Source organism: Microcaecilia unicolor, chromosome 9 (assembly GCF_901765095.1).
Source record: "Microcaecilia unicolor chromosome 9, aMicUni1.1, whole genome shotgun sequence".
Classification (NCBI taxonomy): Eukaryota; Metazoa; Chordata; class Amphibia; order Gymnophiona; family Siphonopidae; genus Microcaecilia; species Microcaecilia unicolor.
The window spans coordinates 140,266,630-140,280,653 of NC_044039.1; the positions used below are offsets into that span (position 1 = coordinate 140,266,630).

Consider the following 14,024-nt stretch of genomic DNA (forward strand, 5'->3'; position numbering starts at 1 on the left):
CCATAGGCGGTTACGAGCTGAATATCTTGCTTAACTGACTAAGCATTAGCCGGCTCCACAAAACCAGAAATTCAATGCCAAAACAATGGCAGCAGTCAGCAAAACGCCACTGGCTGAATATCGGGCCTTATATTTTCTCACTCTGCTTCAGGCAGCTATATACAAAGCAGCTTACCACCGATATTTTCCAGGCCTTTTGTCACAGTCTCTCGTACCTGTTGGTGAAATGGAATCTGATTAATAAGAATTTAACATTAATGTTTGCTGACTGTCAGCTATATCTGGTTAGGTGACAATTTTGAGGGATCTTCCTACGGGAAGAAGTGACAGTGGAGAAGCATGTGGATACTCAGACAATTATGGAGACCTTGGTCTATGTATTCCCAGTGTAGATACCTAACATCAAAATACATTTTATTTTTTTTTTACTTTTATTAGGAGTTGCAAATAAAACAAAAAGAATACAAAAACCAAGTAGTCAACAATACATTATTGGTCAAATTATTTGTAAAATTTTCCTTATTATTACACATACAGGAATCCAACTCCCCCCCCCCTCCCCCCTTTGTTCATCAATGATCAACTGTATCACACTCCAGGCTAGTTCTTCTCTGGAGTGAGAAAAACAATTCAACTCCCCTTCCCCTTTCCTGAGCACCAAACATAGTCCACCCTCAGACTCCTGAACTCAGGTACTAGAGCAGAGAGCACTACATTATTCCCTTACTCCACTGATTGAATTCTAATTACATTTGGGGTGGTCCACTGCTTCAGTGACAGGGCAGCACACTGTCATACTGAAGGTACCCAACTGACTCTTGAGTTGGATCTGGGGAGTGGAAGATCCACTCCCCAGGTCAGTTGCTGCTGGCAATGTTGCAGAGGCAGCATTTTTACAGCCCTGATGGGAGAGGGGGGAAAGTTGTGGTTATTGGTTAAGGGTGACACCTAGTGGCCAGATTCAGGTCCATGATTGCAGGGTTCTGATAGAAGCCCTGGTCCAGGAATCTCATTGCATTGGCCAGACTAAATATGGTTGGAGGGAGGAGGATGGAGAAAAGATATATAACAGGGGAAAAAGTCTTTGGTTTATTGGAGATGTGGGCTAACAGCACCCCAGACTCAAGTGCTAGCTCTAAACTAAGCTAAATGAGCAGAAGGAAACAGCTGGATTAAAAAAAAAAGAAAAAAGAATATAATCTAGGTTTGCTGTGATAATTTTAGTATGTTTTTTCTTTTCAGTCAGTATACCCTTTATGTGAAATAATTTTTATTGAAGAATTCAATAAATAGTCAAATATACAATACAGTGTTTCAATTTTTAACTTGTTAAAAAATACATCTAATTCTTAACTTGTTCCCTTCCCCAATCTATCCCAACACCCCCATTCTAGTACACAGTATATCCATTGTATTAACAGTGCACAAAAAGACAGACAGACAACAAACCCCTTGAACCAAATTGGAGGAAATATTTTTTCACTCAACAAATAGTTAAGCTCTGGAACTATTTGCCGGAGAATGTGGTAACAGTGGTTAATGTAGCTGGGTTTAAAAAAAGGTTTGGACAAATTCCTGGAGGAAAAGTCCATAGTCTGCTATTGAGACAGACATGGGAAGCAACTGCTTACCCTGGGATTTGTAGTATGGAGTGTTGCCACGATTTGGGTTTCTACTAGGTATTTGTGACCGGGCTTGGCCACTGTTTGGAAAACAGGATACTGGGCTAGATGAACCATTGGTCTGACCCAGTATGGCTACTCTTATGTTCAAAGATGCAGACAGTACAAGTCTGTAGAGAGCGTGGACTCTTAGCGCCCCACAGTAATCTCAAATAGGATCATGTGCTTCCAAAACAAACATCCAAAACCACCCAACCTCCCTCTCCCCTCATAGGACCAAATAGCAAACCTAGGTCCTTAAGGCCAATTTATAAGGATAATTTATTCAAGATAAGACTACATACCTGAGAAGGCAAAGAATGCATATAAAGTTCCCAGATTATCCAAAACCTCTGCTTTCATTTTAAAGTAAGGTATGCATCCCAAGTCTCCATGATCAATAAATTATGTAGAGAATTCCTCCAATGCCAAATATTAGGTGGAGAGCTCATTGTCCAATGTTGCAAGGTACAGTTTTTTACCCACCACCCTAGCTTTATATAAAAATAGATGTTCCTGACTTCCGGTGACGTCATGACCGCGAGAGGTTGAAAGGAAAATCTCTCCGGCTCCTACCTTCCCCCTAGAGCCTTAAAAAGCACATAAAATTGACTACAATTCTCCAAAGATCGCGGAGCAAGGAGTTAAAGGTCTGGCGATTACCTTTCTACATTTCCCGACATCGAAATGGCGGCGAAAACCGGCTCAAAAGACAGACTCCGTGGCAGGGTAGGAGAAGACAAAATGGCGCCGCCTGCAAGCCCGCCCGGACCGTCGGTCGCATCGGCTTGGATAGCCGAAATCACTGCAGAAATGAGGACGGTGATGGAAGACTTACTAGATCGCCGGCTAGCCCCTATAGATGCTAAATTAGAGCGAGTACAGACGCAGCTCATGGAGCTGTCGAAAGACTGTATAGCATTTCAAACGCGAGTCTCTGAAGTGGAAGACCGTATCGCGGTGGTCGAAGGGTCGCAAAACCAGATGCAAGATCAGCTGAGGGCACTGGAAAATAAAGTGGAGGATCTAGAAAATAGATCGAGAAGGAACAACGTTCGCCTGGTGGGGCTCCCGGAGAGTATCCCGGAACGGGGCCTGGAGACCTTTTTGGCTAATTGGATGTATAAAGAACTACAACTCCCAGAAGCACTGGGGCCACTTCGCATTGAGAGAGCCCATCGACTAGGACAGAAAGGTGCAGGAGCCAGTAGGCCAAGAGTAATCATCTTGAGATTTCTGGACTATGCCCAAAAGCAAGAAATCTTGCAAAGGCTCAGAACGGGGAACCCCCTGGTCTTTGAAGGCGCGACAATTAGATGTTTTCAGGACTATTCCGCTGGTGTAGCAGCAAAACGGCGCCAATTTTCGGAGATATGCTCTAAGCTGTTCCAGAAGAAAATAAGATTTGCGCAGCAGTACCCTGCAAAACTGCGTGTCACCTATAAGGGAACCACTAAGACGTATGAAACAGCAACAGCCGCCCAAGAAATTTTAAAGCAACTGGAAATAGACATGCTTGAGGACGGTTGAAAAAGGAGCGGAGCTGCCAGCAGATGAAGACAGACCAGAATATGGATGGACTATGATATGGAGAGTTGGTATACAAACGGGCGCCCACGGGCACATGAACTGATCTAAAGAGATGTGATATGTGTGAGAAATATGTGGAGAGTTTGGTTACGGGTTATGTTTAAAGGTTAATTTTGTATGGTTCAGAAGGTTAATAGGCTCTGATTAACATAGAAAGGTTTAATAGAAGATGTAACAAATAGGTTTCTTTAAGATCCTGTCCGGGGAATAGTTGGATCGGGTAAGAGGCTTCTGGGGGGAGGAAGGAGAGACATAGGAAGTTATGGTCCCAGCAAGTGGGTCCAGATTTAAGGGTTTGGGGAGAGGGGGGGGAGGAATTGGGATAGGGAGGGAGGGGAGGGAGGGAATGGGAAGGGAAGGGGTAGGATGGGACCTTGGTCTCTGGGAGAGGGGAGTGACCGCGGAGAGACAGGTCCCTTTGTATATTTGCCATGATGGGAGACAGATAGATAGGCTGGAGTTGATGATGGATGGAGTCGGGCTGGGGTTACATGCTCAGGATGCTAACCAACTAGTAGTTGGCAGAGACCAAAGGGGAGGGGAGAGAGGCTGGGATGTCCCCTCTCACAACTATCGCAGTTTTTTTGAAATACATGTCATTTTATTCACACTAGAGGTATGGTAAACATTGTAACTTGGAATGTAGGTGGGATAAATTCACCCATAAAACGCTCCAAGATTTTGCAACAATTAAATAGACAACACATAGACATTGCACTGCTACAAGAGACGCACTTGTCGCAGATAGAGCATGCCAAACTCAGCACGTGGTGGGTAGACAAGTGTGTAGCGGCGCATGCGCAGGGGAAAAAAGGTGGAGTGGCCATTCTGATTCGTAAAGGCGTAGCCCTGGAGATGCGCCCTCTCTTGGTAGATGCCCTGGGAAGATATGTTATAATGGAGGCCACGGTGGGTAAGCAAAAAGTGCTCATTGGCAATATTTATGCTCCTAATAACTACGACAAAAATTTTTTCCAAACGATAATTAACTTCCTCCTTAAGCAACCACACACAGAGCTCATAATAGGGGGAGATTTTAATGCAGTCTGGGACCCCTCACTAGATAAATCAGTATCAGGTAATTCCACGACCTATTATAATAATAGAGGCCTACTGAAGATGAGCCAATTATTAGACCTGACAGATGTCTGGAGGGTGCTTCATCCGGGAATGAGGGATTACACACATCTGTCCCGGGCTCACTCGACACAATCACGTATTGACTATGTTCTGGTTTCTAGCCAGATGTTTGGGGAAATTACAAAGGCTGAGATAGGGCCCTATGTGATATCTGATCATGCATGGGTCCATGTGGAGTGGAAACCACGAGGCCAGGCCCAAAGAGACAGCAGGTGGCAATTCCCCATAGAGTTCTATACAGACCCCGTCCTAAAGGGGCGTTTGCAGGCCAGCTGGGTGGATTACGCGACACAGAACCATGAACATCAGAATGACCCGGTCTTATTCTGGGAAGCCGCAAAAGCCGTGCTTCGGGGGGAAATTATTAGCCATGTACATTATGTCCGGATCACCAGAGATAGGCAGATATTGCGGCTGAGCAAACAGCTTTGTCATGCGAGGATGCGGTTTGGGGACACACATGCGGCAGATGACAAACAACAGGTGTTGGACTTACAATCAGCACTGAATGAACTTTTACATAGACGAGCACGCAAATCGCACATCTATTATCGATACATGCTTTATAAACATGGTAACAAAGCAGGCAAATTGCTGGCCAAGCTTCTTAAACAAAAAGGGGGAACTAATCATATTTTGGCCCTTCGAGGGACGGGAGGAGGCCTTAAAAACGCAGACAGGGATATCTGTAATATCTTTCAGACCTTCTATAAAAATCTTTATGCCCCCCCAGAGGAAGAGGGTCTAGTAAACCAGATGTACTTAACTAACCTTAACCTCCCTAGGCTTACCCAACGAGAGCGAGAACAACTAAATCAACCATTTACGGAAGAAGAGGTGAATATGGCCATAACACAGAGCCCTTTGTTAAAGGCCCCAGGACCGGACGGTCTAAGGGCTGAATTCTATAAAATGATGGGAGAGGTCATTGTTCCGGATTTAGCCAAATTTTTAAATCAAATGATAGATCAGAAAGCAATGCCATCTGACTTGAACAGAGCACAAATAATAGTCCTACCTAAACCAGGGAGAGACACATTGGAGCCGGCATCATACCGTCCCATATCTCTGCTGAACTATGACACTAAGTTGATGGCAAAAATTTTGGCAAATAGATTGGCTAGAATACTGCCCCGCCTGGTACATGAGAGCCAAGTGGGCTTTGTGGGAGGTCGAGCTGTAAGCAAAAATCTGAGGGCGATTTTAGCTTCGCTAGAACATGGGGAACGCAAGGGCTTGGTGTCTTTGTTGATTAGCTTTGATGCCGAGAAGGCCTTTGATAAGGTACATTGGACATTTCTTTTTGACACATTGGAAAGTTATGGCTTTTCCGGCAGATTTACTGAGGCAATTCAAACCTTATACGCCAACCCAAGCGCCTCGATATGGGTCAATGGGGTAGCTTCGCCGGGCTTTCCTATTTGTAGAGGGACTAGGCAAGGTTGTCCCCTATCCCCCCTCCTTTTTGTATTGGTGTTAGACCCCCTTATTCGAGACATTATGGCAAATCCCTTGATCAAAGGAGTGAGAATGGGCACACAGACATTTAAAATTGCAGCTTTCGCAGACGACCTTTTGGTTCACTTGACCTCCCCGAGGATATCTTTAGAGACGCTGCTGGAGACGTTTCAGGAATACGGAGACTATTCAGGCTTTAAGATCAACTTGGATAAGTCTGAAGCGTTGGCCTCCCCAACAGTGGGCAATGAGGATTGGGGAGACGAATTTCCTTTGCGTTGGGCAAATCGCTCTTTTAAATACCTTGGAATCCGACTTACAATGCAAACAATAGAATTACATCGATTAAACATTAATGCCCTCTTAGATTACACTAGGGAAAAACTGGACTCTTGGAGGGGTTTACCACTGTCCTTGATGGGTAGGATTCACTTGATACAGATGGTGATCTTTCCGCGCTGGCTATATGCCTTACAAACCTTGCCCATACGCCTAACGAAGACAGATCTGAAATGTGTAAATCGTTTGTGCAGTCAGTTCTGTTGGGCCGGCAAAAAAGCAAAACTACAGCAGGGCTTGCTGGTGGGGGGCTGGAAACAAGGGGGTATAGGGTTTCCAGACCTGTTTCTATATAACCAAGCCTGCCTGTTGCGACACGTGAGAGATTGGCTTGACTTAACACAATACTATACGCCTACACACTTTGAACAAGCTTGCCTGGCACCACATGACATGATTGCACTATTCCACTTACCCCGTACTGAAATACCCCCACATTTGAGGAAAAGTGTATTGCTTCATCCTCTCCGCTTGACATGGCAGTGGTGGGCTGGACAATTAGGGGGACATCCAAATATTTCAGATCAAATCCCGATTGTGGGGAATGCAGCATTTGAAGCGGGGATAGACAACCCAATATTTAAAAGCTGGGGGCAGCGAGGTATTAAAAATCTGGAACATCTACTATTGGAGAGGGGGGATTTATTGCCATTTGCTGTCTTAAAAGAGAAGATAGGGTCTGATTGGGGAAATCATTTTGCTTATTTACAAATTCAGCACTATGTGCAGGCAATGCCTCAGGAAGCTTTGAGAGGTCGCTTAGGAGACAAGATACAGGAGTTCTTTAGGGAACTAGCGACCGAAAGACATGCGATATCTGATTTATATGGGGCCCTGACCCGTAAGAGGCCGATGCAACAGTATGAGAAAATTAAAATCAAATGGGAACAGGACCTTGAGACTTCATTGGCATCTTGGGATATAGTGGCCTCATTAAAAGGGATTAGACAATTAGTTACGGACGAAAGATTGAGAGAATGTGGGTATAGAGTTATATTACGGGGATACATGACCAAAGTACAGCTGGCCCACATGCAGAGGTCAGAGAGTGATATCTGTTCTAAATGCGCTGAGGGACCAGGCACGTTTTACCATGCCCTTTGGAAATGTCCTAAGATACGGACATTCTGGCAACGTGTCCAGGGTTTTTTGATACGTTTAGGTGTTAAAGTCCAGGGTACTGAGAGGCAATTTTTGATAGACCAGCCCAGGGCTTTTGCCCCCAATAGAGCACCGGCGATTCTTCTAGGTAGGAAGCTGTGTTTGGTGGCTCGTAAATGCATTATGCAATATTGGACTTCCCCGGAGGCACCCGCCTATTGGCACTGGAGGAACCAGGTCCACCTCCTGGCCTCTTGGGAAGCTCGAGAGTCCAAAACCTCAGTTAAACGTAGACAGCGCTTCCTTCAAATTTGGTCTCCTTACTTACAGATGTTAAGCCCACGTGGGAGAAGTCTGCTCGTTAACTCCAGCTAGCTACCACAGGATCTGTTGGAGACTATTGCGGTTACTCCCGTTACAGATGAGCCTACCTGGGAATGGGTGGGGAGGGTGGGGGGGTGGGGGGGGGGGGGAGGGAAGGGAGAATTGGAGTACATTAAGTTCAAAGTATATAAACCTAGGAATGCAGTTCCAAGGCCCAGGTTGGGGGATAGACAATGTTCCCTCTGCTCTGGAAAGCGATGTAAACTAGATCTGATCGAAATCTCAGCATTATAGTCCGATGTACCAAGGTTGCTAACAGGCACCTACTTTTATATGACAGCTTTCTTATGCATTACATCAAGCTATTACATCGGTTGTTTGAGCGCAGATCAGCAGCAGGAAATGCTCATTTAGTGGGCCTTCCTAGATGCCGGAGGTATAGGAATGGGGCCATCAGAGAGAGGGCCCTTTGCCTTTGCACTGTATCGTTTTGCTTTGTATTGAAGAGTTTGCTGCAGATTTTTATGTACTGCAAAATGTTTTCTTCCATGTTTACTTTGTAAATGAATAAACAGATTTAAATATAAAAATAGATGTTCCTTTCACACAAGGGGACCACAACGCTCCACCTGTCCAAAAAGAATATCAAAAGAAGGTAGGATAGACTTGTGGAGCAGTTGCTCCTAGTATTCCATCAAATCATGCCAAAAATGATTAATAGGTGAATAAAACCATAGAGTAAGAAAGTGTGGCATCAGAGTGACCACACTTAGCACACGCCATGGAAGAAACAGAACCAGCATAAAAGGCTTGCTTTGGAGAGAAATATGATCTAGTAAGGATCCTAAATTGACATGTCCTATATGTAGCACTATGCATATGGCTAGATATTGATTGTAATAGTTTAATAATCTCCCCCTCCTGGATGCAAACTCCCAATTCAGTATTCTACTTCTGCACCAATTGAACACAATTCTTCCCAGGTACCACTAAAGGCAATGCCCCATACAGGTTAGAAACTGAGATCAGGGAGCCATCTGACAGAAGGAAAATCTTTTTCAACAAATGAAACAGGCCCCTAGAACAGTTAGTCCTAAGAAGTTGTGTAATAAAATGGGAAGCCTGAACATATGCAAAGGTATTCAGTCGATGAGATCCCAAATCTTGCAATAATACAGCCATGGGTTTTCAATGTACCACTTTCTTATAAAAGGTTAGCAACATATACTATCCTTTTGGTTGCCCAATGGTGAATATCCCAGCATCCTGACTGGAGCCAAAATCAGAATTGCCAGTAAGTGATATAAAATCCATACATCTCAGATTCAGTCTCAGAACGGTTAATAAAAACTAACAAGTAATCCAGTTGAAGGCAGTTTCTGGCAGGTGACATGCTGGAAGGTAATAAGGATGTAGAGGATGAAAAAGCTCCTTCTTCACCACCCAAGAAGTAAAGTCCTCTGAGCCCAATCCACGAAGTGATACAACAAACATGACAAATTGTATAGCTATCAATTGGGCAGACCCAACCCTCCTTGCTTCCAGTTCCCATACAGATATTCTAACTTAAGTTTGGGTTTCTTACTCCCCCCGCCCCCCCCCCCCCCCAACAAACTTTTCAAGTTTTATGAAGGATCTTGTGATCCCGCTGCAATTTGTAAAGTGGAAGTTTATTTCTTTTTAATTGAGATTTATTCACGGAGAGAGTGGTGGATGCTTGGAATGCCCTCCCGCGGGAAGTGGTGGAGATAAAAACAGTAACGGATTTATTCACGGAGAGAGTGGTGGATGCTTGGAATGCCCTCCCGCGAGAGGTGGTGGAGATGAAAACGGTAACGGAATTCAAACATGCGTGGGATAAACATAAAGGAATCCTGTTCAGAAGAAATGGATCCTCAGGAGCTTAGCTGAGATTGGATAACAGAGCCGGTAGTGGGAGGCAGGGCTGGTGGTTGGGAGGCGGGGATAGTGCTGGGAAGACTTGTACGGTCTGTGCCCTGAAAAAGACAGGTACAAATCAAGGTAAGGTATGCACAAAAAAGTGGCACATTTCTTGGGCAGACTGGATGGACCGTGCAGGTCTTTTTCTGCCGTCATCTACTATGTTAATATGTTCTTTTTAATTGGGATTTATTAACCTAAGGAAGCTGCCATTAAGACATAAAGCCACTGAGGAAATAGTACCATTCGACAGAGGCTGATTCTACCAGTTAATTAAATTGGTAATGGGTTCCAGATAGGTAATTGTTGTTTAGTATATTGTATTAAGACATCAACATTGCTTCTATAAAGACATCTAGGGTTGACTGTAAGTATGATACCTAAGTACTGAAAACTATCCATGCTAATTTCAAAGGGAATTCTCCCACCCACTGATGGCGTAGCTCAGAAGAAGTTGGCAATCCCTCAGATTTCTGCATATTAAGGCAAAAGCCTGAAAATGACCCATATTCGGCAAAACCTTCCAGAAACACAGGTAAAGACTGAGCAGGGAAAGACAGATGCACCAACAAATCATTGGCAAAGTCCGATATCTTGATTTCAAAGGTACCCAACTTAACATCCATGATCTCTGGATTACTAAGAATCTCCTGAATCAGAGGGTCCATTGTCAATACAAAGAGTAACGGTGACAATGGACATCCTTGCCAGGTTCTACTAAAGACCATGAGTCCGAGATTCCCATTAACAGAGACCTGAGCTGTGGGTGCTTGATACAAGACCTGAACTGCTTGCTCAAAAGAGCCCTCAATGCCACAAACCCATAAGACGGCAAATAACAAATCCCAATTAACCCTATCAAAAGCTTTCTCAGCATCAAAACCAATAAGCAATGTAGAAAGCATCGTGTGATAAACATGTTCCAAAGTAGCTAAAATACGTGAATACTTTTGACAGCCTGTTTGCCCCAGATGAACCCCACTTGGGGATCTGCTATGATGAAAGGAAGCATCTGGCTTAAGCAGTTAGATAAAATGGTAGCCAACAATTTTGCTTCATAGCTAATCAGCGAGATAGGTCTATATGATTCCGGATAAGTGGGGTCCTTCCCTGGCTTGGGAAACACAATGATCTCTGCCATTTGCAGAGAAGGAACATGTCTGACACCGATTATACCTCTGATCTTCTCCCAAATCTTATCATACTCACCCTCCAATCTTTTCTACTCCATCTTTCCATACCATACCCCTCCCAATCTCCTTTTCTTTTGCCTATCCTATCCTTACCTTCCCATATCTAAATCATTTATTCTTCAAACCTTATCATTATAATGTTTATTACAGCTTGTAATATTCTTCTTTCAGAACTTGTATTGTTTTTACTGTGTAAGCCGCATTGAGCCTGCTATATGTGGGAAAGCGCGGGGTACAAATGTAATAATAACATCTGGTCTCCTATTATGGTATTAAACAGGGCTAGCAAAGGATGTTGTATATCCATCAATAAGAGCTGTAGCATTCAGGTCTCGGTGCCTTATAAATTGCACCTCTCCCCACTGCCCAATGTATTTCCTCTGGTTCAATAGGTCTACTGAGCCCCACTGATTGCAAATCTGAAAGCAGATCCATACTTCTTAAATATATATCTGGGACCAGTGTGCTAGACAGATCAGGAGTGTATAACTACTCATAACAGGTCTTAAATATCTGATAATTTCCCCATCAGAGTGAACTACCCACCCAGAAGGATGATGCAGTGTGAGTACCCCCTGGAAGCCTGCTGCACCAGACGAGCCAACAACTGACCACTCTTATTGCCATGTTTGTAAAGTTGGTATTGGTAATATACAGACAACTTCTTGGCAAGCTGGTGAAGCAACTCACTGAGAGCTATTTGAATGGCTAGCAATTGTTCTTTGTGCTGCAATGTGGGAGGTGTTCCATACAATTAGCAATACTGTACCAGTTGTTTCTCCAGTCTCAAAATTTCACCATCCCTACAATTTTTCTTTGCACTACTGCAGGCTATGATATACCCTCTTAAGTCGGACTACTGGTATCCCAATACAGAACTGGGTCATTATTATGTTGATGATTGAATACTTTATAATCAGCCCATTTGCCCTGTAAATAATCCAAGAAGGCCGAGTCATGATATAAGTTCAGTGGGAAGGCCCAAAGCTTATTGCGTATGTCCTTCATGGGTAACTCACAATTTAGCAGGACAAAAGAGTACAAATCAGATTTGTTTGTTACGTAATGCCATACAAATTGTAGTAAAAGTCTTGTGTAATTGTTAAACATTTTGCGAACAGTCCTGGATGCAGAGTATAGCGGAGTTCTGGTAAGATAACTTCTGACCTTTATGAAGACCCGCAAAAATGTGATGCTTGTGAGAACAGTTGAAGATTTTAAAAATCCCAACGCGTGGTCTACTCTAGGTCTTGCTGTAATTTATCAAAAGCTGCTTCGACTGCAGCTGTCACCTCAGTTAATTCAGATACCCACACCGAGTCCACCGAAGGGCTGGCAGGGCTGCACTGGTCGGGCATTTTGTGATGCATAAGCTGCATCTTCTCCCACTCCTTCCAAGTAGATTTTGAGGTCCTTCCACTGTTGCAGCTACTATCTGACGCCTTACCAGTAGGCAAGGAGGTTGCGGATGGGGAACTGTAGCCAAAAGAGACAATCCCGGGTGACATAAGCAGGTAAATCATTGATAATAGGGAGGATTACACAGAGTTCAGCTTCTCAACATCCACCTCGTATCATGGTGACACGTGCCCCCCCCCCCCCCCCCAATATGCACACCCTTTCAAAGATACCCTTCTTCAGAACATGCACTGTTCAGGTCTGCAACATCTCAGATATCACACTGTCAGTCTATACTTTTTTAATATGGAGACTGCCTATGGCCTCTTTCCACCCTCAAGTTCTCATTCTACCCCTCACTCTGCTGTGTATCACTAACTAAATTGAACAAAAATGTTCTCCCTTCTATAGCAGGCTGCTAAACTGTTGTCATTGTGGTTGCAGAAATAACATTCTGGGTTCATGCTCCAGAAAAAGGTGCCAAAGAATAGAAGTATGACGTCTATATAGAGAGTCTGATCCAAAAGGATTTGGCTATAAGCTTTTGGAGAGAATTATACTGCTCAAAGTCAAAGGAGGAGCCTAGTTCTTAACATGTGGGGAACCCATCCAGGGGGGCCCACCAGAACCTTAAAGGAGCATTAGAAAGAAAAAAAAATCACAGGGACTGGCACCCATTTCATTATTAGCTGCTCCCTGGAGCCAGAAGGAGAAGAGCCAAGTGTTTCACACCTGCAATGAACTGTTCAGAAAGGTCAGGCTAATCCACAGCTGTTGCTTTGAGGCACAAAGTGTCCTAAGGCAGAAGGTCATGGGAAGACTGGATCCTATACCTTAGTTAGAGAAAGCAAGGGTTGAAGTTGCTGACTAACTTAAGTAGAATCTAAAGTGACATGGAGAAATTCATGCTGAACTAAAACTGATTTGTTGTCATGCCTTGAGACAGCTGCAATAGCAAAACTCTGGCCACAGTCTGTGTGATTGACCCATTGAAATGTATCATCTTTTAAGCTAAGTGTTTGACTTTTTCATGTCTTTGTCACAGAATTGAAGTGATCCTTTGAAACTAAATCTTAAGTGAAGCTTTAACAATCATTTATGTGAAAAGAATTTTTTATGCCTATGAAGACAATTGACCCTGATTTAAAGTCCTCATTGCCCAATTAACATTTCTGTTTGGGTGGAGGTGGGGGCTCTGAGGCTTTTTCCTTTCCACATTTTTTTGTACTCCACAAAGGCTAATAATATGGTAATTTTAAAGTACTTCCTAAACTATTTTGAAGAGTGTGAAGAAACAGTGTGTATTAAGCATGTAAAATGTACTGGATATTTTCCTGCATTATGGGCCAGATGCACTAAACTTAACAAGCCATTAACAAGCAAGTAGTAAACTGTGGCATGCACTAAATGCTTCTCCGAGCCATTTTCCGATCATGGTAGCAGCTAACGAAAACGGAATGCAGATGAGCAAATTAGTACCCCAATGTGTATAAATCGTATTGTAATGAGATGCACTACCGTTTTCCAATTGCCTAACCGTGGAAAATCTAACGGGAGGTCTGTATCTCTCATTGGGGCTGCACAGCCTCTAAAAACTTCTATAAATGTAACAAAAAAAAAATTAGGAAAAAAAAAACGTCCAAGTGCTCATCAGGGACGTCCTTCACTGCCTAGCCACGTCCAAGTCAGGGACGTCTAACACGAGCTGGACGTCTTCCTGCAGCTTTTGTGATGGGCATCCTTCTTGGACACATTTTTCTTAACTGCCTAAACTGACCACAACCACAGTTCTCTCAACAGTCCCCTCCAAGGTTGTTTTCAGCTTGTGCCCCCCCCCCCCCCCCCACAAGATCGGGATGTGCGAGGACGTCCAAATCAA

The 14,024-nt window shown here is 43.8% G+C and overlaps 1 protein-coding gene across 4 annotated transcripts in view; it reads right to left on the minus strand.

Moving 5' to 3' along the window:
* PTGR2 (prostaglandin reductase 2) overlaps positions 1 to 14,024 on the minus strand; it is a 203,811-nt gene that overhangs the window by 17,077 nt on the left and 172,710 nt on the right. For all 4 annotated transcript variants that reach the window (XM_030214985.1, XM_030214987.1, XM_030214984.1 and 1 more), the window contains one exon: positions 176 to 215. In XM_030214985.1, the coding sequence (XP_030070845.1) occupies positions 176 to 215 (40 nt within the window). The remainder of the gene's footprint in view (positions 1 to 175; positions 216 to 14,024) is intronic.